General features: G+C 39.1%; 1 protein-coding gene across 3 annotated transcripts in view; it reads left to right on the top strand.

Annotated features, from left to right (window-relative positions):
• STIM2 (stromal interaction molecule 2) overlaps window positions 1-25,418 on the top strand; it is a 151,837-nt gene that overhangs the window by 103,446 nt on the left and 22,973 nt on the right. For all 3 annotated transcript variants that reach the window (XM_045056487.1, XM_023253226.2, XM_023253225.2), the window contains exons 4-6: window positions 17,814-17,925; window positions 21,879-21,994; window positions 25,057-25,234. In XM_045056487.1, coding sequence (XP_044912422.1) covers window positions 17,814-17,925; window positions 21,879-21,994; window positions 25,057-25,234 — 406 coding nt within the window. The remainder of the gene's footprint in view (window positions 1-17,813; window positions 17,926-21,878; window positions 21,995-25,056; window positions 25,235-25,418) is intronic.

Here is a 25,418-nt window from a genome sequence, read left to right as displayed (position 1 = left end):
AAGACAGGCTTGTGGACAGAATTGCTAGCTGGCACTCCTTACAGGCATGTCACTAAATGTTTTCAAATCCTTCGTAGAATTTATTTCCTGTGAAGAATTTGACTGACAATTCAAAAACGACGTCTTAAACTTTTGGGAAGGGGATGGGGGGGACTAGGAAAAGAGGAATTGGGAGGGTGAGTAATTAATTAAGGCCCAAGAGAGACCCTACCTTTTGAATTTGCTTATGCATTTGTTTGGTTTCTGAATTGTATGTTGTAAGAATATAGAATTCTAACGTCATTATTTTCCGTGTTTTGACCAGTATGAAACATTTTATGACAGACTTTTAATGATAGTGCTACAGCTCTACTGCTACAATGAATAATGATAGGTTTCTGTGTACTAGCTGCATTCCCACTGATCCAGAGCCTGTGACCTTAGCAAAGGTAAGCATGCCCCAGATTGCAGTGTGAGATAGTTGAAGATTGATCTGCTTTGGTAGTTGTCTAAATTTGTCTCATCTGTTTTTAATGAGCATGCTTGGTTGCATGAATTTGACCATGACATTAGACTGCATTCTCTTTTAGATGTGCAATTGGAAGCTTTTGGGTGTATAATTGGAAAAAGGGGAGGCCTAGTTTTAAGTTAGTGGATATATGTTTTAAGACTATGTCCCGATACTTTGAGTGGTTTTTAAGAATGTCCAAAAAGTAATCACTCTAGTTTCTAATGGAACCTGCACTATATTAAGTACTGGAGGCTGAATTTATCATAAAACTAAATGCTTGATCGATTAAGTTATGTGCATAACTGATTGTTCGACATGCTTTGTTGAGTGGCTTGAAATTACAGTATACTATGTCTTCTTTTTTACTGCAGAGCTTTATTTTAAAGATGGAGCAGTTTGTGTTTTAGTATGTCTTATTTTGTGACAGAAGGTAAAGACAGACTCAAATTACCTCAAATATATTGGGATATTTGTTGTAAGGATACTTTATCGTCAATGATTTTACTAATTGCAGGTGATAAAAATCAGACACTTGATTCCATTCATTATTGTGTCATCAAATGTGTATTTAGTTCTTGCTGTGAGACAGGCAAGAACTGGGTTCTTGGGCATAAAGCATTGAGCAAATTAAATATTCTGCCCTCCGGAAGTTAATCCTTTTTTAGGGAGACAGATAGTAAACAAATTTGCAGGTGTGTATGTGCTCATAAGACTACTGGAACAGATAAGTGATAGGATAAAAGTAAAGCAGGGTAGCACATAGTCATTGACCAGGTAGGGTGAGGGCTTTTTAAGTAATGCAGTCAAGGAAGAACTCTGCAGAGAAGTGATACTCCTCGGTTCTAGATGTGAGTGTCAAGAGAGAGTGAGCCAAGGGGAGGTCTAGGTGAAGTACATTCCAGGCTTAGGGATCAGCCAGGCTAAGACCCTGAGGCTGGTGTGACCTCAAAGTATTTAGGGGATTATGAGAAGGCTAGTATAGCTAGAAGATCATAACGGATGGGGAAGTTGTACGAGACAAATCAGATCTGTGAGGTAGACAGGGGCCAGATCTCCTAGGACCTTGTAGGGCCCAATAAAGAGTTGGGGTTTTGTTGTAAGTGTAATGTAGTATATTCTATGTCTAGATTCATTTGGGAGTTTTGAGCAAAGTAGTGATACAATTTTTCTTTTGAAAAGATTACTGTAGTAACTCTGTGGGCGTTCGACTTTGAGGAAAGGGGACAAGAGTAGAAGTGAAAGGCTGAGAGGCCTTGAGGCTCTTGCAGCAACTTGGTAGGAGGAGGGTAGCAGAGAGGTCTGACTGATAATGTAGTTTGAAGGAATAGCGGACAGGACTTGCTACTGGATTGGATTCAGAAGTTGGTCGGGCGTGGGGACAGGAACTAACGATGGCTAGATGTTATGGACCTGTGGTATTAAAATTTTTTGGAGATGGAGGCAATTAGGAGAAAAAATCTGAACAAGCCCAATTAGGGGACTAATAATGGGGGGAGAAGTTGATAAACACTGAGATCGTGATGTAAAGACAATGCTAGGAGGTCAGGAAGCAGAGGGAGGAGCCAGAAAAGACGAGCAGTGGCCAGTGAGGTGCTATATGAGGGGAACTGGGAGAACATGAGATCCTAGAAGCTTAGGCAGGATGTTTTTTTGTTTTTGTTTTTTTTAATGTTTATTTATTTATTTTGATGGAAGGGAGAAGGGCAGAGGGAGAGAGGGAGAGAGGGAGAGAGAATTCCAGGCAGGGGGCTCGATCTCACAAACCACGAGACCATGACCTGAGCTGAAATCAAGAGGGGGACACTCAACCTACTGAGCCACCCAGGTGCCCCAAGGAAGGAAACGTTTTAAGAAACAGGGCACAGGCCGTGTCAGATGTTCCAGAAGTTCAGATAAGACGGTGACCGAGATTAGGTTGGCAAAGCAGAGGTTAAGGTTGTTAGTGATCTTGACAAAAAGCAGTTGACTGCAGTGGTGGAAGTGAAAGTCTCATTGGAGTGGGTTAAAGAAGAAGTGAAGATGGTAAATACTGTTGGCTTTCAAACTAGATTTTGAGAAGAGAAGGTAGAAGAAAAGCTTAAAAGGTGTAGATAGGTGGGGTCTGGCAGAATGGGTCCCCTGATTAAAAAAAATATATATATAGCTACTCCTTCAGAAATATCTGATATATTCTTGATATTTAGCCAAGTCTAAAATTGGGGCTAGAAATGGATTTTCTTATGGGCTTCTTTTGGTCTTACTCTGTGTCTTATAATTACATCATTTCCCAAATACAGATGGTTTATTAAATCCCATTTTGATGTTTTAATGAAATGAGCTAATGTAACTCTCAACACTGAGAATTCTGTCGGTAAATTTTACTCCACTTTCCACTTTCCAAAATCTTACTGGCTATTACGGATTTTCCCTACTGCACACGATTTCTTACTTTGACAAGGTGAAACCCTTGTCACCGTGTTCACTTAGGATCACTAGACATGTCTGTGTTGTGTAAGGGGAAATATAGGTGTTTTGAAAAGCATCATTGGAGGAGCAGGAAAGTGAATTTGAGATGACAGAAACTAGGCGCTGTCCATTCTGAGTTACTTTGCACATCTTGAGAAAGGGATGCTCTCCAGATACCTATAAATTCAGGGAATAGCTGATTCTTGGTACATGATCTAAACACCCCCAAAAGTCAAATAGTATTCATCAACTGAAGTAATATCTAAGAATACCAATGGCTCTTCCCAACTGCTATTAGGCTTATAAAGAGTAAGAATGTGGAAGGTTTTTGTAGTGCTTTGTCTTCCTGATGTCCTGGACTTCTTGTCTGAGTCACTCACGAATTTTTGCCAAATGAGGCCTTTGCAATAGGGAAGAAGAACAAATGTGATATCAGAAAGCCAATGAGTATGGCGTTTACTAAGGTATCAGAGAATTAGTTGTCTAGGAGCATTTGCCTTTATGAAATTACAAAAAGGGCTTAAGTTATACATAGTTATAGGTAATATCTTGTTATCAATTCTAGGAAAAGCAATACTTTTATGTGACTTAGGCTGCTATAAGAAATGGTAGTTTTATAGTTTACAGTGCTGTCTTCATTTTCCATATTTAAAAAAAAATTTTTTTTAATGTTTATTTATTTTTGACAGAGAGACCGAGCATGAGTGGGGGAGGGGCAGAGAGAGAGGGAGACACAGAATCCCAAGCAGGCTCCAGGCTCCGAGCTGTCAGCACAGAGCCCGACGTGGGGCTTGAACCCACAGACCGTGAGATCATGACCTGAGCCAAAGTCGGACGCTTCACCGACTGAGCCACCCAGGCACCCCATTTTCCGTATTTTTTAATGGAAAATTTAATATTTTTTCAGAAATGAATTTCATGTCATTATGAACGTCTTTCATTTTTCTGTATATTAATAGGAAGCAAGGAGCAGAACTCTCTGAAATACCAAACGGATGAAATATTTTTATTAGTAGCATTTGTGTAGATTGAAAGCATGTATAAACCGCAAATAGGTATGGTGTTTGTCTTCTAGAATATAAGAATTGGTTCAGTTTGCAAGTCAGTTGGTTAGGCAGGATTTAGAGGTTACCAATTTTGGTTTGTCAACACTTCCATTAAAATAATAATGATTACTTACTAGAGTAAGCTGTCTTATTTTCACCGAATAACAAGCGTAAGAAAGTGTAATTTATAATTTAAGAACTCTGAATTTGATTATTTGGTAATAGCTTGTTGGTTTGTCTGCCAACAGTGTCACCAAAAGAAACAGAATTACTTTCTTCCCCTTTGGCACAGCTGGGGCCTAGAGAGAAAAAAAGTTAGAACAGGAAAGTGTTTCTGGATCTGGGAAGTAAGTCATTTGCAAGAGAACAAAGAAATACAACTGGGAATTATTGAGTACACAATTAGAAAATGCAAAAAAATATATATATATATGAAGCAGGTTATTTCAACTCCAGCCGGTAAAAGTAGAGCAGTAATAAAGTTTAAATGTTCAGTAATTTAAGCCAATGTTGTAATTACCGTATTCCTAAAAAAGACTACTAAAATTTCACATCATTTCTGAATGTAACCTAAGAAAATTTAAAGTAGTTTTCAAAAGGCATCATAAGCATTTTTGTAGTAGTTTATTAGTTTTTTGCTGGATAAACAGCCTAAATCCATTCTAGAAGCTTTCTAAGAGGGTGAATTTAGTATCTTACATCTTTTCAACCTGGTACTAAGTGAGTAATGAACAATAAGTAAACTTTATGGGTTCTGAGGCTTCATAATCACTGAGGCTTCTCATATTTTAGACACTCATTTCTTGAGAAACCTCAGGGTACAGCTGTCCTTTCCTGAAGAGATACTATCCCAAAGTAATGTGGAACTTGACTGCCTATGTTCAGTTCTTTACACAGCACTTACTAGATTTGTGACCTTGGGCAAGTACCTTAATCTCCGTGTCCCTAACTTTCCCCGTCTGTAAAATGTAGCTAATATAGCACCCACCTTAGAGGATTGTGTTGAAGATTAAATGAGTTAATGACGATTTAGAGGTTAGAACAATGCTTGATAACTAATGAGAGCCTAGTGTTTGCTATTATCATTGTTAGAGTGAAAAAATTACTACTCTTTATTTAAGAAGAACACAAGCTACAAAGTGATAGAGAAGTCAGCAATTATTAGAACTCTACCTACATAATTGAAAAAAAATGGAAAGATTTCTTTTTAAAATTTTAATGTTTTAAGACAGTTTCAAATTTAGTGAAAAGTTGCAAGACCAGAACAAAGAACTCTGGTCATGCAACTTGTACCCACTAGTTTTAGCATTGCTGGATATTTCTTGCCTGAATTAATTAACTCTGATGGTTGCCAAATTGTAATTTTTTGAGTTCCATTATTCCTTCTATTCCTGGATTTTACTGTAAGGGAGAGATTTAAACAGTGTATTCGCAACATCTTGTGAAGATGGTGGGGGAGATAATAGATGTATCTTGAAATTAGAAATTGGAGAAATAGTCTCCAATCTTATGATCTGAAGATTGATTTCCTGCACTTAAATTTACATCGGTGTGGGTGGGCTCTTGGATTTGTAGTTTATTCGGTGGGTTATAATTTGTTGCTCTCATTATTTTGTTCCAGATTTGGCTGGTGGAAAGCCTTTCAAGCTGGCTGGTTTCTGTCTTCTTTTATATGTATATCTCCATCATTTTTTTTAGCTCTTCCTTACTTTCTGGCACAAAAAAGGTGTTCCAGGCTCAGATTTTGTTATTTGTCAGCCCTAGGCCTGGAAACAACCATTTCTTCAAGGAGTCATGGTTGCTGATAGTTTAGATAGTATTTAGAAGCCGTGATTTGCGCACTAGACGTGATCACTGCTACTGAGGTGTTGCTGTTGGCGAGCCTTCTCAGTGAACAGTTAAGAAACGCGCACCTCTCTATTTCTGTCTGTATATTAAAAAGTCTTGAGCATCATTGTCACCTGATACCACGTCATACCGCTACCAGTACAACACTACCGCGTTAGTTCTGCTGAATCCCTTTCCCTATTTGTAGCTGCTTTTACTCAGCAGGAAAACCCTAGCTCTGCTGTTTTCAATGTATTTTCCTATTTGCCCGTCCCCGGGTAATTGCCAGTCTCTTGACCCCTTTGGGCTGCTGCCTTACCCAGGAGCCTGTGTGTATAGCCCCTCTGCCCTCGCTGAGCCCTCACCCCAGTGTCCCATTATGGAGACTCTGGTCACCACTGGCCTGTCTTCCCGTCCTCTTATGGAACCTGGCCACTGCTGGGCAATTGAAAGACTGTGAAATGAATTTAAGAAAGAGAAAAAATTTTGGAGAGAAGTCTGAGCCCTCTCCAGTTGACACTATGTCAATGAGTCTGTCTTTACGAATTACTTTTTTTTTTTTTTTTAATTTTTTTTTTTCAACGTTTATTTATTTTTGGGACAGAGAGAGACAAAGCATGAACGGGGGAGGGGCAGAGAGAGAGGGAGACACAGAATCGGAAACAGGCTCCAGGCTCCAAGCCATCAGCCCAGAGCCTGACGCGGGGCTCGAACTCACGGACCGCGAGATCGTGACCTGGCTGAAGTCGGACGCTTAACCGACTGCGCCACCCAGGCGCCCCACGAATTACTTTTTATTACTGAAGCACGTAATTCACACTTTTCCTTTCTGACATAACTCTAGCTATTGAGAAAGTAACATGGGAATGGGGAGGTTATTTAGTATTTTAATGTTTTTAAATTTTTTTTTTCAACATTTATTTATTTTTGGGACAGAGACAGAGCATGAACGGGGGAGGGGCAGAGAGAGAGGGAGACACAGAATCGGAAGCAGGCTCCAGGCTCTGAGCCATCAGCCCAGAGCCTGACGCGGGGCTCGAACTCGCGGACCGCGAGATCGTGACCTGGCTGAAGTCAGACGCTTAACCGACTGCGCCACCCAGGCGCCCCAGTATTTTAATGTTTTAACCATTGTGTCAGTACTCACAAAACGAGAGAACTTTTCTTAAAAGAAATTTTGTCATTAATAACTAGTTAAACCACTGCTGTATATAGTAAATGAAACCCAAGTTGGAAAATAGCTAGTAACTCTCTGTGAGATGTTAAATTTCTTAGTGTCAAATGTACTAGAAAAAGGCATATAGTTGCAGATCAAACAGAAGCTGCCTGAGTAAATTATCTTGAAACTGCCTCTGTCATTGAAATTGGTGAATTTTTCTGTTCTAGAAGAAAGTAGGATTAAAAGTTTTGAACATAGTGTCTTCCTGCCTGGAGATTGTATGACAGGCTCTGATAGCTTAATTTTTAGCCTGCCTTTAGTTTAATCTCCTTTAGAAAGAGTTTATTCACTGGGCTGGCTTTTGTATTCATTTTTTGTTGAACTCTTTTTTTCTTTTTAATGTTTAATTGTTCAGAGAGAGAGAGAGAGAGAGAGAGAGAGAGAGAGAGAGAGAGAAAGAATCCGAAGCAGGCTCCCCACTGTCAGCACAGAGCCTGAGCAACATGGGGCTCGAACTCAAGAACCATGAAATCATGACCTGAGCCGAAATCAAGATTCAGATACTTAACTGACTGAGCCACCCACATGCTCCGTGTTGAATTCCCTCTTAAATCAGTACATTTGCTTACTTTGAGCTTTCTGATAGTCTTGGTAGTAATTTCCTGACTCTGACGTTTTACATTTATTTTACTCAGTGCCCAATAGTAACTATACTTGTGAACTCAGTAAACATTTGCTGAATAAAAGAATCCCAAGTTGCCTGTAGAGAAAACCTCTTGAAGAAACCTTCAGATTCTAAGGGAAGAAAAATGGATTATTGTTAATAATTATAATAGAAAATTAAAGCAAACATTTGTAAAGCTGTCATTTAAAGGTAGAATTTTTGTTGTTAAACATGGTCTTTGAAAAGCGGCCTCCACTCCATTTTATGAACCTTAGTCATACTCCTGAAGATGTTTGTTGCTTTATCTAGAAATGCCACTAAGGAGAGTGAATGAAGGTGACATTTTCCTGGCAGCCTTGGTTGATAGAATCACTTTGCCGTCTATTCAGTCACCCGACAAGCATTAATTGGGTTCCTAAGACGTTTCTGCCATCCCACATTTATTTAGTGCTTGCTGTATTTTTGATGTTGTACACTATGTTGGGAATGTAAAAAATGAGTAAGAAATATTGTCTGCCCTCAAAGGACTTACCTTCATTTAATGTGAAATGCTCTTTTTGTTCCCAGTCTGGTGTTTAAAAAGTGAGTAAGTCAGTGAATGAATGAATGAGTGAATGAACCAAGGAACGAAAGAAGGAGGGTGGCTGAGGGCTGAGTGTACCGTGAAAGAATGTATAAGCAGAGATACAGCCACTCTACCCCCGAGGTGGTATCTTTAATGACACAACAATGAAGTATTCAGGAAAACTTGAGTTTATTAAACTTTAAGGTTTTTTTTATGGCTCTTGAGTCTATTGGCTTGTTGACTCAAGAAAGTGCATTCCTTGAATTTCCTTAATTACAAAAACTTTCTGATCCATTGTTATTTATTTATCTGATCCATTGATAATAATTTACCTTTGTAGAGTACTTTTACCATGGCTAAGAGTCATTCCCACATACATTTTGCTAATCTTCAGAACAGGCACACAGTTTTGAGACTGTTTCTCCGGTTTTTATTTTTAAGATATGTCTTTGTTATTCTTCACCGTCTTCATGGAATTAAGGGTTGATACTACACTCTGTTTAAATGCCAATAAGATTGCAGTTCACAATAGAAAAAGTAGTAGAGCCTTCTCTTAGCATCCGTGGTACCACTCCTGGGAAGAGAAACACCCTGGTAATTTTTAGTTCTGAATGTTCAGACATTTACCAACACTTAAGCAGTGTGCCTAAAAAGTACATGTAGTTCTTACCTGGTAAAAGGTCAGGAGCTCATGAGAGAAAGTGTGTCGATTTATTCCTCTTTGGTACAGCTACTAACAGATGGACTTCCCAAGTTCAGGGTGTGGCTTTTCGGTGTCCAAATATAGCATGTTGCAGGAATTTAGTCCATGCTACAGAGATGGGCCCCGCCAGACAGCGTGTGAACGAGCTCACATTCGGGCTCCATTCTGAAGATAAGCCTGTCTGGACCGTGCGGGGCAGCTGATCACCGGCCTCGCTCTGAAGTCACATCATAAAGTCTGCATACTACGGACCGAGTGAAGATGAAATGTGGAAGGCTTTCAACTTTTTCATCTTTTGTGTTCTACAAAGTAATATGAAAATGTTTCCATTACATTTAGCTGAAGTTGCTTTTCATCACAGTCGTGCTGTATTGTACCTTAGGTTAACTGTGTTTTCCTGTGACAGGTTATGTCTGTCACTGTAAAGAGAACTTCTGAGGTTTTAGTTACTTGAAGTTCTCAATGAAATTGATTTAGAAAGTGGCGAATACTGGTGTGCACCTGTATTTTAGAATATGGTAGTTCATATAAACATGCCAATAATTCAGATTTCTTTTAACCCGCAAGTGGTTTTTAGCTTCTTTGTCAGAGAAGCTTCACAATAGAGAACTTCTTTGAATAACCCTTTTATGTGGCCAACTTGACATGTAGCTACCTTTGTTAACAGTGTTTATTCTTTCTCCTCCCTGACCTTTTTACCAAACCTTTTGGTATTTATCAAGATGTTTTCATGCTTTGATAGAAAGTAGTGAGTGTGTATTGAACGTATTGTATTTAAGTCTACATTACTGTGTTACGATATCAGAAGTTGATTTTTCTGAAATACATTAGTCTGCCAGAAGAAACTGTTGTGCCAGTTGCTTTCTTAACATTAAGAACTTTACAAGAGTTTTTTTTTTTTTTATCATAAATTTAGGATGTGGCATTTTTTGAAAAGTAGTAGGAAAGCTATTAAGACATGAAGTACAGAATAAATGTAATGTGCATATTATACCCAAGTTCTGACATGGCTGATGGTGACTTTGGCTGTATTTTGAAATTTTTTCATCATGCAGAGGAGGGAGAGGAGGAGGGGGTGAGGGTAATAGTCAGAAGCTGGGGCTTTGAAGTCCACAGATCCTGTCTCCACCACTTGTGTGCATGTAGACAAGTTACTCTTACTGTCTGAGCCTCAGCTTCCTGATCTGTGGACCAAGATTTTACTATTATTCGTAAAACCTATTTCAGAGAGTTGTTGAAAGAATTTCATGAAATGATTCACGTAAAGCATTTAGCAAAGTTACTGGAAATTGCCAGGTGCTCACAAAATGTCAGCTACTGCTTTTCTTAACATGTTCTGTGTGTGCACTAATGCCTTATAATTAGAGATGAGTTTTTTCTCACAGTATTTAGGTAATTTTACAGATCATCTTTGAAGGTTTTTAGGACAGCATGTACTTACATTGAATATAACCGATGAAAACTTACATGGTGGTACCTCACTAAGTTGTTTTGTATTTTTAGGCCTGTAACTTAATACAAGTCTATGGCTAAGTACACCGGGTGCATTGGTTTTATAAGATTGCCTTTTACAGGTGAAAAGAGCAAGTGAATATGTAAATTTTAATCTTCGGAAGTTTGTCTTTCACACTGGTTTGTGTGTGTCGTGTTTGCTTCAGTGAGGGCTGGGCTGGAAACAACCAGATTCTCATCTCGCCTTCTGTCCCAACACACAGCTTCCGACCTCCAGTATGTCCTAGGTGTCTGTGATCCCGTTTGGAGTCCAGCCTCCTCCAGTGCTGCTTTGGAATAGGATATCGCGAAAACAGTATTTTTTGTCTTTCCCACGACTGTAGGTGTGGCATAGCCCGTAGACACAATTCAAACCAAAACAAAACAGGTTTGGTTCTCACCCTTAGGGGTCAGGTATACATACAACTAATACTTAAACGGCCACTTTATTCTGGGCAGCATAGTTCCTGCCTTATGGAAGCTTACAGTATAGTAGGGACATAAGATATAATTAAGCAGATACTTGGAAAATGAGGCAGCGTGTGTGGTGTGCCGTTTGGTAGAAACAGTAAGACTATAGAAATTCAGGGAGGGAGAGATCACTTTCAGTTGCACTGTCTCTTCTGCTTAGAACCAGTTTGTACACGAGGATGTACCTGTGCGTGATTCATGTGTTTCTGTAAGAAGGCTGCTTCAGCGTGGTGGCCACAGGAACACTAGCTTCTCTTTCTGTTGTTGGCTATTTCTAGCCCTTCCTCTCTCTTCATTCTCTCCATTACTACAAGTCGTCCTGCTGACTAAAAACTTTCTCCCCTCAGGTCCAGCCATTATTTTTCATCCTTTTCAAATGCTGATCCAAAATAATTACATGCCGGAGAGACCGACACTTGCAAGAAGGAAGGAGAAGAGAGGGAAACTGTTTTGGTACAGAATCAGGAACTTTGTTCTCTATTAAAATAGCCCTGTTGAGGGCAAGGGGAGGGTAATGAAAAGGAGAGTCCTTATCTTGCCTCTGTTCCTGTGAAAATCCATAAACGGGTACCCCCACACATCCTACATCCCCACACCCACTCATCTCCTGCAGATTTGGTTCTACTCACCATCCTGTCCCCACTCTTTCCTGTTCCCCACCACCTGCTTTGCGCCAGAGCCCTGCTCTGGCTCTGAATCCCCTGGCTCTTTGAAATCTTGTCATTTAGGCTTTTTCAAGTCTTAGGAGTCACCCCATGATGAAGAACTGGAATAAGTGCCCTTGCGCTGTTTGTTGTGTTACTATTTCCACGCCCTCAGTAGGCCACAGTGTGTGCTAGATGTCTCTAGCAGAATCCCGAATCCGTGAATGCGATTACCTATGGCAGATTGCTCATAAGCGATGTTTAACTGTTAGTACTATGTGTCTGGAAGTTTTGTTCCAAAGAGAACCTGTGTTTTCCGTTTTAAACAGTGAGCTATTCTTTTTCAAAATGTTTTTGATGTTTGTTTATTTATTTTGAGAGATGGAAGGAGGGGCAGAGAGAGAGGGAGAAGAGAATCCCAAGCAGGCTCCATGTTGTCAGCACAGAACCCCACATGGAATTCGAGCTCATGAACCGTGAGATCATAACCTGAGCCAAGATCGGGAGTCAGATGTGTAAGCGACGGAGCCACCGAGGTGCCCCTAAGCAGTGAGCTAATCTAAATCAGGAGACACCTATATTGGCAGTGAACTTGGATTCTGCAGATGAGAGTTCAGATTCTAGCTCTTCCAGTTAATAGACAGGTGTGGCCACATATGTAATTACTTGGGCCTCTTTTGGCCACAGTCCTCTGTATAGACTAGAGAGAACAGCTATCTCTCAAATGTGAACATGGGGAGTTAAATGAGGATATATATGAAGGTATAATAAAATGTACAATCCTGTATCAAAGGAGTGTGGCTTTTGGGTGTTGACAACTACTGTATTAGGTAAAAGAACAGGTTCCTGCCCTCTAGGAATTCATCACCTGGGGGTAAGCCAGGCATGAGTGGTCGCGTGAGAGTATGTGACAGATCCTGTGGCAGATTTATGTACATGTGATCTGGAGCACAAAGAAGAGCGACTATGATCTGGGAATTGATGGGTAGGGAAAACTTGGTGGAGGAGGGACTTCCTGATCTGAGAATTAAAGGCTGTGGAAGAACATGCTGGGCAAAGAAGGAAGAAGGGAAGACCATCCCAGGTGGAAGGAGTGGCATGGGGGAGTGTGGTACATTCAGAAAGCTGCAGATATGGCTGCAAATGTGACCGGAACATAAACTGTGTACTTGCAGCGCGTAATTTGATTATTGGGAGCACTTACCTAACTCTTAGAAGACAGTGTTACTGCCCAGTGGTTGACAGCTCCGGAAGCAAACTTGGTCTGAAAGCTGCTTTGATCCTTTACTAATCTGTTAGGTCTAATTAAGAACGTCACCTTCATAGACTTTTAAGTTCAGTGTGGTGATCAAAATACCTACTTCAAGGGGTTGTTGCAACGAGTATTTGAAATAATGTTTGCAAATCTCCTGGTATTTAATACGCACATGATAAACATTAGCAGCAGTTTTTGTTGCTGTCCTGAAAGTTCTTTTTTTTTATTTTTATTTTTTTTTATTAAAAAAAAATTTTTTTTTAACGTTTATTTATGTTTGAGACAGAGAGAGACAGAGCATGAACGGGGGAGGGGCAGAGAGAGAGGGAGACACAGAATCGGAAACAGGCTCCAGGCTCTGAGCTGTCAGCCCAGAGCCCGACGTGGGGCTCGAACTCACGGACCGCGAGATCATGACCTGAGCCGAAGTCGGCCGTTTAACCGACTGAGCCACCCAGGTGCCCCTGTCCTGGAAGTTCTTAGAGGCACTTTTCCCCTGTCAGTATTTTATTTTTTTATTTTTTTAATGTTTTTGTGTTTATTTTTGGGAGAGAGAGAACATGAACAGGGGAGGGTCAGAGAGGGAGAGGGAGATGCAGAATCTGAAGCAGGCTCTAGGCTCTGAGCTGTCAGCACAGAGCCCAATGTGGGGCTCAAACTCCGGGACCACAAGATCATGACCTGAGCCAAAGTTGGACGCTTAACTGACTGAGCCACCCAGACGCACCATCCCCCGCCCCCTGTCAGTATTTTATAATCTACTTTCTAGGCCAGCAGTTTAGTAATATTTTAAACACCAACTTTTGTTTGTTATAATGGAATCAGAATTTGAATGAATTAAAAAAAAATTTTTTTAACGTTTATTTTTGAAAGAAGAGAGAGAGCATGAGCCGGGGAGGGGTAGGGAGGAGGGAAACACAGAGTCTGAAGCAGGCTCCAGGCTCCAAGCTGTCAGCACAGAACCCGACGTGGGGTTTGAACCCATGAACCATGAGATCGTGGCCTAAGTCAAAGTCTGACCCGTAACCGACTGAGCCACCCAGGTGCCCCAAATTTGAGTGAATTTTAAAAGATGGTCTAGCCTGATTTTATCATTTTGTATGTGAAGAAACTGAGTTGCATTTAATAACCTGGCTGTGGTAAATCAGTGATACAGCTGGGACCAGAATCAGGTCTCTTCCTGTTCCGGAGGTCTTTCTACTTGCCTTGGAATAAATGCCAAAAGTCACTCAGTGACACGATTTCTAGCAGAAACCACATAAGGTAACAGCACGGAAATCGGCTTTGCTGGAGCTTTGCAGATACGGAAATTTTAGTTTTTAACGAAATACACTCTCCTCCTCTGGCCGCCCTCTGGTGGAAGTGCTGTGTAGCAACAGCATATGTGAGAGCAATTGAGAGGCAGGTGACGAGGAACCAGATAATTCTTAAATGTGTAACTACAGACAATCTCCTTTTTTTATTTGGGTCTCTTCACTAAAATGTGAAAATAGATTTTCATAGTATCTGTCAATTAAGCATGTTCTAATTCATGTATTCTAGAGGATCCAACAGATAATTTGTTGAACATCTTTTGTGTACCAAATGCTAGGAATAGAATGATGAGCAAAAAAAGTGTGCTTTAGTGAAATAAACAGATGTTGAAATAATAATCATACAAATAAATAATTACAGTTAATGCTATGCCTAAAAAGTACCAAGTGATTTATGACCAATAGCAGTGTTTGGGAAGGCTCCCTTGAGGAATTAAGGTTTTAACTGAGATTGGAAGTCTTGGTAAAGTAAATAGACAAAGATGAGTCAGCGATGGAGAAAAGAGTCTCTATATTGAGGAAGCAGCAGGTGCAAAGGCCCTGAGGAAGGACATCGTATGACCTCTCCTAAGAATTGAAAGGCAACTAGTATATTTGGGGCAGAGAAAGCTAATATAAAATACAAGTCCTGGTCATGAAAAGTGAAGGTATTTACTAGGCATCACCAAAGAAACCAAAAAGCACAAGAAGAAGTGAGCTTCCTCCCAAAGTAAACTGTGTGCTCTTTGTTAGAATTTTGTTGTTTTAAAGATTCGTTGTAAAAGAAATGACTTTAGAACCACTAGAATATTCTGTTTACAGAGTAGAGTGACATTAGGATTTGGGCACTTTAAATATGTATTTTTTTTTCATTAGATTTTTCTTCCTTTCTATCCTGGCTCATTGGGAATTGAAGGAATATTTTGATATGCTAGAGTGTTGAGATCAGGGACTTCTGTTGTTGATCAGTTGAACAGCCATGGAAATGACAGAGAGAATCTTCTCCTGTTTTCTTGACTGAGATTTTTGTGTGGGTGTACGAGGTGCAGCTGCATGTTGGTTTCTTGGCAATCAAGACAAGTAATTCTCAGTGCAGTTCATGTTGAATGGGAAGCAACTTAAGAGAAAAAAGGCTATTTCGAATTTATTAAATTCATTGGAAAGCACCGAGGGCCTGAACCTTTAGCTGGTATTCTAAGTTATTTGGCTAAATGGATACAGCAGCCTCAGGCATGTGTCCAAGCTTATGCCAGGAACACATGAAGGAGAGAAAAATTTTTAAATAGTCCAAGTTTTGTCTCAGTATAAAATAATCAATTACCATATGTAGGTTTTAAATGAATTTTTGCTAGCTGCTTTCTTGTTGTGACTTATTGAAGCTTTTTCTCTAAAGAACACTTAATGAAAAAGGCAGATTGTGAAAATTTAGCTTTGCTTGCAGAAGTGAATTCCTAATTTTCTGTAGTTTATCAGGAAGGCATTTCTCAGATTTATGCATACACAGATGGATTCCCAGATCTGCTTTTTTTTTTTTAAATTTTTTAATGTTTATTTATTTTTGAGAGAGCGTGAGCACAAGCAGGGGAGGGGCAAAGAGAGAAAGGAGACACAGTTCGAAGCAGGCTCCAGGCTCTGAGCTGTCAGCACAGAGCCTGATGTGGGGTTCAAACCCACGAGCTGTGAGATCGTGACCCGAGCTTAACCGACTGAGCCCCCGAGGTGCTCACTCATGTTCTTCACTATCCTCTGACATTTCTGTGGTCTATAAGCACTTTGTGTTCCCCAAACCTCAAACTAAATGCAGACAATCTGGAGCTCTTAATTTTTTAAGGACACTTGCATCCTTCCCTTTGGATACTCTCATCATTGTCCTTCATATTCTTCAAGCAGAAATGTCTGAATTGCTTCCAGTCTTTAACTGCTTGTTTACATCTCTACTGCTATTTAATATTATTGCTCTCAGAATAGCATAGAGTCAGGTCCTACAGTCAGTTGGCCTGGGTTCAAATCCAGTCCTGCTACTATCTATCTTGGTCCCATTAACCTTTTAGTTTCTCATCTCCATAAATGAAAATAATTATGTTAGTGTTTCATAAGTTTTGTGTGTTTTTAAATAAGGCTTAAAGGAAAAAATGTGAATGTAAAGGGCTTAATTCAAAATAAGTGTCCAGGAGAAAAGATGTTAGCTATCATTTTCTTCATGATTTAGGGCCAGTCTCCTGGAGTCCATTAATAGCTGTGTTCAGTGTCCTGGGTGATCTCATTCGGTCTAAAGACCATCCAAATGCTGAAGACTCTCAATTTTTATATCTGTTTCTAATCGCACTCTTCCCTAAGCTCCAGACTTGTATATCTGACTGCTGTTATGTGTCCGCACTTAAATATCTAATATATCCTTCAAATATAACATGTCTAAAAACAGAACTTTTGATCTCTGTCACCTGCCTTGCTTGTCTTCCCAGTCTGTTCCTCCCATTCTTTAATATTGCAGTTGATGATACTATCCTCTCTACTTTTTTTTGTTTTGTTTTTGTTTGTTTGTTTTTTACTTTCCTGTAGCTACCAGCCCCCATCTATTTCATGAACACATCTAACAGCATTCTCCCCACAATATATCCTAAACCTGACCACTTGTCACCATATCCTCTACTGACACCATAGTCCAAGAGTGATATAGCCTCTTGTATGGACTGCTGTATAAAGGGATGTTCTCCTTACTGCTCTGGGCTTTCAGTCTTGTCTCCTACATAATCTACAATCCATTATCCGCATTGAAGAGTAAATATAGATTTTAAAACATTGATTATTTACCCTCCCCCCCCCCCACTTCTTACTGAAATTAGAAAAATATCCAGAATTTTTTTTTTTTTTAATATATGAAATTTGACAAATTGGTTTCCATACAACACCCAGTGCTCATCCCAAAAGGTGCCCTCCTCAATACCCATGATGGGTATCCAGAACTTTTTAAAGTCTTCTATGACCTGGCCCCTCTGCTTTCTCTTTCTTTTTCTCAAATACAGGTTGTTCATTCCTTTAGTAAGGCCTTTATACCGCTAGCTTTTCCATCTGTTTGAGATATTTTTCTCCCAGATGATCACAGTGTTGGCTCCTTGCAAAGTTTTAGGTCTCAGTTCAGATAATAGTTCCTCAGAGGCTGATCCTGACATCTTTCTCCTTTCTTTCTTAATAGCTGATCACTGTCTGAAATTTTCTTCACTTTTCTTCCTCCTCTTGTAAATTGCACCCCCCCCATCCCATGAGGGCAAGGATTTTCTGCATTTGCTTATTATCATATTCCATTGCATTAGAATGGAACCTGATATTCACAAGCTTTACAGTATTCTGTGGATGGATGACTAAATGAAAGAAAGAATGAATAGATACATGTCTTGTAAGTTTTTCTACAACCAGGGAAATGATGGATTATTTCCTCCTGTATGAATTTTGCATAGATGCTTATTTTAGAATTAATCGCGCTAATATTTTATTCTTTTTCTTTCATGCTTTCTCTGTTATAGATTATAAACTTAAGTATAGGAAGTATGTCTCCACTGTTTTCAGCTTCTCATAGAATGCCAGATATCATTTAAGTACTTTGTGTTGATTGAATTGAAAATTCAATCTAACATCCTCCGAAGTTTTAGTAATTTTATATACATGTGTATGTATGTGTATATAAATATATATGTGTAAATTATGTAAAGTTTCCAAGCTGATAATTATGTTTAAAATATGCCTTCCCCTTTTATCTCTTGCAGTTCATAATTGGACCCTTGAAGACACGCTTCAGTGGTTGATAGAATTTGTTGAACTACCCCAATATGAGAAGAATTTTAGAGACAATAATGTCAAAGGAACAACGCTTCCCAGGTGAGTCTTTATTATCCAAATGTATTTTTTTTTCAGTCAAGGAGAATTATATACTAGATATTACTTTTCTGTGCCAAATTTATAAGTTATCTCTGTGACTAAGGGCTCAAGGGAAATATCATATACATTCTTTAATTTTTTTAAGGTGTGAATTTGTAAGTTTTAATCATTTTTCTTTGTCTAAATAATCAAGCTCTTTTTAAAATTTATTCCCAAAGAAAGTAATATTTGGAATTAGAAGGTAGGCCAACTACATCTTTGTTAGATAACGTCAAAAGCCCAACCTCTGACCATGTGGTAAATATAACAAAAACATATTCATTTGATATGAATTCACCTTTATGAAAAACCTATTTGAGTGGGTTAATGTACAGATCTTTCTTAATTGTATTCTTTAATAATAATAGTCACTTAATGTTGGTGGCCACAAGTTAAAGCTCAAAAAAAAGCTTAATAAACCAAATGTAAATAATAGCCATTTTTTAAGTTTATTTATTTTGAGAGAGAGAGAGAGCACACGCCTCTGATTCTAAGGAGGTGACAGAGAGAGAGAGAGAGAGAGAGAGAGAGAGAGAGAGAGAGAATCCCAAGCAGGCTCCAGTGCTCTCAGTAAGGAGCCCAATGCAGAGCTTGAACTCACGAACTGTGAGATCGTGATCTGAGCCGAAATCAAGAGTTGGACGCTTAAGTGACTGAGTCACCCATGTATCCCTAATAGCAACCATTTTAAAATGTATATAACATAAAGGTACTCTGTATTATGTCATTTAAACTTCATGGTTAAAATTAAGTATGTATTGTTATCCCCATTTTGCAGATAAAAAGCAAATCAGAGAAAAGTCAAATGTTTTGCCCAATTCAGCCCTTGAACCTAGATAGATCTGATACCATATTTTGCCCAATTCAGCACTTGAACCTAGATAGATCTGATACCAAAGTCTAGGATTCCAGTTTATCCCTTAGATGCCTGGAATTATTCGTTTTCTAAATTTTACTTTCTAAATCTCCATTAGTTAACTTAAAAATCTTTAAAGACTCAAATGTCAAAATTTGCAACGATTCTCCCAGAACTTGCTTGTGTTCCATTCCTCTCTCAAATGTTTCTTGAATCAAAAAAGACTAATCCCTTATTATCTCATTATTATTTGTGATGAAATATGCATATTGTATTTCTTTTTTTTTTTTTTTTTAATTTTTTTTTAATATTTATTTATTTTTGAGACAGGGAGAGACAGCATGAATGGGGGAGGGTCAGAGAGAGAGGGAGACACAGAATGCGAAACAGGCTCCAGGCTCTGAGCGGTCAGCACAGAGCCCGACGTGGGGCTCGAACTCCCGGGCCGTGAGATCATGACCTGAGCCGAAGTCGGATGCTTAACCGACTGAGCCACCCAGGTGCCCCCGCATATTGTATTTCTAATCGATTTGCTTACATACTCTATTGAAATAAGTGGCTGTTGTTTCTTTGGACTTCAGATTTTGGATTGAGTTGAAAATTTTCGTATCTCACGTAAATATATTTTGAACATCAACATCAGTATTTTACTGGTTTTGCTGTGCATATGGTTATATTGAGGAAATAATGGGAATAAGAGTCAGTTCAACAAGTCTGTATTGAGTATCTGGTGTGTTCAAGGTGCAACTAGATGGTGGAAAGAAGACAAAATGAAGATAGGGTTTTTGCTTTTAAATAAGTTTCTAAGCTAAAACTTAGGATTAGGGTTTAGGGATTGGGGTTGTTTTGATTTTGTTTTTGTTTTGAGTTGTATGTTACCCTAGTTATGAGGAACTCCTAGTATTTTTCTTATGTCGTCTTTTGGGAAGTTTCTTTGTACGACAACAGCATGAAATGAAATAGGTTGCTCAGTGTGTTGGCAATAAATGTTATAGCCACTTTTTTTCCTTTGGTTAAGTAAGGGGTACCAGAGATAGCTCAGCTTCTTGGAGAATTGTTGAAATAACATCACACTTCATCAAGATCAATTTTTTTTTTTTTTTTTTTAAATAGTGAACATGTTACCAGAAAAGACAGGTTATAAATACAGAAGTTCAGCTTTCAGGTGAGCTCACGGGAGCTTCTGTGAGCGGAGAAGAAAGGGAAACCAGAATACCCATCATCAAGCCCCTTTCGTAGGGGCAATGGCAATTAGAGGACTCGCTTAAAGGGACTTAAGTATCAATTAACTTAAATAGCAATATGAGTTACGGGACTTTTTGTAGGGTAATTGTAGGTACAAGAGCTGCTTAGAAGAATGTGTAAGAAAATGTATTACACATTCCAGATGGACAGGTACCTACAGCAGTTCATTGTTTCCTTTCTGTGACATTAAAATACTGTCGCATTGCAATAGGTAGCCCAAATTATGTTAGTTTTATGTTATCACGGTTATCATAAGCCTTTTACTGATTTTCTATAGTCTGAAATTCTTATTACCAGAGCTTAAACTAAGGCTCTCTTCGCCTGACGCATGCCTCCTCATTCCTTTCAGACCTGTGTGAACTCCCCTGACATCCTCACCCACTCAGGTAGAACCACTTCCACCTCCCGGGCTCATACTGAACCTTGTATAAAACTGTTATGTGGTATCCTTTTTACTACATCTCGTTGTTTCTCTTCAGTTTAGTCTACCAGTATTGTTGCTGTTAATTCATTCATGCATCCATCCATGCATTCACTCATGTATTCTACAAACATTTATCAAGCATCTACTTTTGCCAAGCATAATGCTAGGTTTGGGGATACTGAGATAAGACGTAGCTCTGCCTTCCAGCAGTTTGGGAAGTGTCACGTTAAAGGTGTAACAGGAGCCATACACAAAAGGTACTTGCAGAGAAGATGAAGGAAGGCATTTTGCAAAGGGAAAGAGTTCTTTACACTGTAAAGATTTATGGAAGCCTGTAGCGGTTATAGGAGTTTTTGTAACTTCTGCACACTCACACGTTCTGGTATCTTTCATAATAAAATGCAGTGGATTCAGAGTACAGTCATTGGAATCATACATATTTGGGTTTGAATCCCTGCCTCACCTCTTGTTACTAATTGGGCAAGTTACTCAATCTCTCCCTACCTTAGTTTCCTCATCTGTGAAATGGGAATTTTGTATCTATTTGAGGTGTTCTTCAATTTTGATTTAGCCTTTGACCCAGGACCGGGCATATAGTACATGCTTGTTTTTATCGTCATTGTTATTAACTATTATATGATTATTATTAGACTTTGTGTTATAAGATCTTCATTGGTGTCATACTTGGTTGTTAAGAAATGTTAGTTGATGATGGGGCAACTTGGATTTGCTGTCCAAAACAAAGTGATTTTATTTCCTTCTTTCACCTGTGCCTTTTGGCCCCCTACGTGTTGTTTTTTTTTCCATTGGTAATGAAATGGTTCAGTATTTCCTATTACATAAATGTCTGTTTTCTCCCCCCAATCATGATGACTTCTTATTCTCACTTATGACTTCCGTGGACTCTGTTTAATTTATAAACAGTTTACATATTAGAATGTAAAGGTACAGGTTTTTCAGACACTTTTCAAGAAAAGTGATACGATCTAAATTGAAAAGTATATTTTATAGTTTGCTCTTGATGTTAAGTCAATTACCTAACAATTTTCTTGTTCTCTGTGAAATAATAATAAAATGCAGAGGTAATTAATGGTTATAAAATGCATTAGTTAAATTTCTGCATTCAAGTAAATTATAGCATAAAGTTAACCTTAGAAAACAAAAACGTCAACATAACAAGTAAATAATTAATGCAGGGTGTCTGTACAGCTAAGTTTGCACCGAGAAGTTTTTTGACACATATTAGTAAAGTATTAAATCACACTGATGAGCTCTTAACAGTAGTAGGTCGTCACTAATGTGTAAAGTATTACATGTATTGCTCAAGTATTTAAATTTACATACTAGAAATATTTTCATTTAATATGTATATATTTTTTGAATGAACAGGATAGCAGTGCATGAACCTTCATTTATGAGCTCCCAGTTGAAAATCAGCGATCGGAGTCACAGACAAAAACTTCAGCTCAAGGCGCTGGATGTGGTTTTGTTTGGACCTCTAACACGTTAGTATTCTCTCTCACAGAGTATGATGCAAAAGAATAATCAGATCACATATTTGTCATTTATTTTTATTTTTTTTAATTTATTTTTGAGAGAGAGAGAATGAGAATGAGTGGGGGAGGAGCGGAGAGGGAGACAGGATCGGAAGCATTCTCTGCGCTGACCGCAGGGCTCGTACTCACTAACCTCGAGATCATGACCTGAGCCAAAGTCCGACACTTAACTGACTGAGCCACCCAGGCACCCCTGTTATTTAAAGAAGAAAAAGTAAGAAAGATAAAACACTAAGAAAATCGTCTATTAGGTATAAAGGAAATGTAATATCATCTTAAAAGATTTATAGGGTGAGATTTTCTGTCATTGAAATGTGGAATGTCACATTGCCAAGCTGGTTCCTGAAGATCCGCTTGAAATTTTCCATGATAACAGACCATCCTGGCAAAGCACAAGATGGAGAATGCTATTTGATTGTATTGAAGAAGAACATTTAAGAAATTATTATGTCATATTTGTAAGGAAAATAAACCTTTTATTTCTTTACTTTTGACAGGAATACTTTTTTTTTTTTCAGAAGGGAAGTTTAATATGTTTATTTAATTTCAAGTTTTAAAAAGCTTTGGGGAAAAGTATTTGAATATTCTACATTTTTAGAGGTTTTATATTCTGTTTTTCAGAAGCCAAAAAGGAGTAACAATTAATACAAGAAAAATGGCTTCCAGAAATGATAAATTAGGAAACTAGTATTTATTTTACCTCAGTTTTCGGAGTTAGGAGACTCGCAGATTTCTGTGATCGGTTTGGGGGGGTGACACTACCAAAAAAGGGTTACTGGAGCCGTTGGGTAGATTCCATGATGGGACTGGTGGTTCTTTTTTGGCTCAGGCTGAGAGCAGCTGGTCAAACAGCTGGAACTCTGCTTTGTGAGAGTTGGTGGAAACGCACTGTTGTTGGAAATTACAAACCCTAGGAAATCGAACACTCCTGAAATGCCGGGCATTCCACAGAGGTGACACCCTAAGTTTTCTGCTGAATCTGTTGGGGATTGTCTTCTGTGAGATTCTGTCTGATTTGTTCATGTGAATGGTGCAAATAGGAATGAAACTATATAACTTGCCTCTGTATACAACTTGGTCAGGAATATTTATATTTTATTTAAAAAAATTTTTTTTTCAACGTTTATTTATTTTTGGGACAGAGAGAGACAGAGCATGAACGGGGGAGGGGCAGAGAGAGAGGGAGACACAGAATCGGAACCAGGCTCCAGGCTCTGAGCCATCAGCCCAGAGCCTGACGCGGGGCTCGAACTCACGGACCGCGAGATCGTGACCTGGCTGAAGTCGGACGCCCAACCGACTGTGCCACCCAGGCGCCCCTATTTATATTTTATTAAGCCAGGAACAAACTCCCTCTAAGCCAAAACAGTATTTCATGTCACTTGAAAAGAAACCAAACTAGTCAAAAGAATGCTGAAAACAAATGTTTTAATAAACCAGCGAAGAAGTTAATGATGCATTACCTTTTTAATGTGTTTGTCTTAGAATTATTATTTGAGGGAATGAGCCCTGCAGTGGGAACACCAGTATTAGATTTATAACAAACTAACACTGTCAAACGAACAGACACACATTGTAAAGGAGTTTTCGCTGAAATCTTTTTCAGTTTGTGGCGCTTACTATAGAGTTTGGTACTTGACCATTCTCTTTATTGTTATTTCTGGTGAGTAATATTTTGGCCTGAACTGGGCTCATGTTTAAACTAGAACTTGAGCTGAACTTCTCAGTCTGAGGCGGAAGTAAAAATAAATCCTTTTGAGACTTTGGTCTTCCGCAGTGCATCTGTTTCAGTGGAGGTGAGGGCGTGAGCTCTGGAAATAGGGTGTCTGGCATAGGGCTTGGCATTCCTCACACGGTGTAAACACACACGAACCTGAGTGAGCACGAGAAGTCCTGATGTCTACGGAGCCCCGTGTTTCATCACACATACAACATAGACGTGCTGGAGGCCTGGGCAGTTCGGTAGTTTTTCCGCTGTAAACTCTATCTCTTGGGAGCAAATCATGCATTACATTGTCTTCGTTATCATTGTGTATCACTCCAGAGAGCCCTCTGAATCTTAGTGTGTGTTAAGAGTCAGGGATAGACTAGGAAGTTATTTGACTAGTGACTTCTGTGTTTTGTATCACTGAGGACAGTAGGCCCTGGCTCCTTACTCCTTACTGTAGAAACTGCTGGAAATTACTGACATGCCTAGTGGTGGAGAAGGTGATCCTGTTCTTTCCTGCTAGTAACCCAGAAATCTCTGGCAAATAGCACCTAAAATATGACTTGTTATGATCATTTAACTCATGGTTACTCAACCTTGGCACTTCATGATTTGGGCTGGATGGTTCCTGGGTAATTCTCTGTCACTGGCAGAAGCAGGGCAGGAAAGTGTCTTGTGCATTTTTGTCTGTTTAGCAGCATCCCTGGCCTCTTCCCACTAGACACCAGTAGCAACTCCCCCAACCCATTTTACACCCTCCCTGCTGTGGCAAGCAAAAATTGTCAAATGTCCACTGTGGGAGATATCGCCCTTGGTTGAGAATCACTGACTAATCTTCATTACATGACTGCTTGCTTGGGGGGGGGGGGGGAATGCTCTTTTGTTGAATGATTAGGTTTCCAGTGTGTGTATCAAAGCATGACATGTCCCTAACCTGACTGAAGGAAAGCAGTTGGGATGATAGTGGTGGTATTCTTTATGCCTGCTTTCACCCCACAGAGGACATGATTGGAGATACTCTTGCCTTTTCAGGGTCCCCAGAACTTTTGTCACTGCCTCCTGTGCCACAGGGGTGTGGTACATCCATGTGGGCTTACCTGTGCCCTCTGGAGGGTCTAGTATATCAGTGTTACGATAAGCACTTTGATTGTTTGAAGAAATAGTTTTTAAAAGAATGGAGCTTGTTTGTGGGAGGCTCATCAAAAAACATTTGCTTGTTTTAGCTACCTACTACAAAATGCCTCTGTATGAAGATTCTGTTACACTCAAAGATTAATTTGACCATCTGCATTTTTTTTCATAGGCCCGCCTCATAACTGGATGAAGGATTTTATTCTCACAGTTTCTATAGTAATTGGTGTTGGGGGGTGCTGGTTTGCTTACACACAGAATAAGACATCAAAAGAACATGTCGCAAAAATGATGAAAGACTTGGAGAGTTTACAAACCGCAGAGCAAAGTCTCATGGACTTACAAGAGAGGTACGTTTAAAAAGCTATAAGTCTTATTATTTATGTTGGCAAATACAATTTGTGAAAATGTAATGTGGGTGTGTGCTTACACACTTATGTTTAGTTTGTTACACATATCAGTAATGTATGTACACTTCATATTTTTATAAAACTTACAGTGTCCTAATTATAGATTTATATTAAAGGTATGCTC

The sequence above is a fragment of the Felis catus genome, chromosome B1 (genome assembly GCF_018350175.1).
Source record: "Felis catus isolate Fca126 chromosome B1, F.catus_Fca126_mat1.0, whole genome shotgun sequence".
Lineage (NCBI taxonomy): Eukaryota > Metazoa > Chordata > Mammalia > Carnivora > Felidae > Felis > Felis catus.
This window is presented reverse-complemented; position numbering and strand designations above follow the sequence as displayed.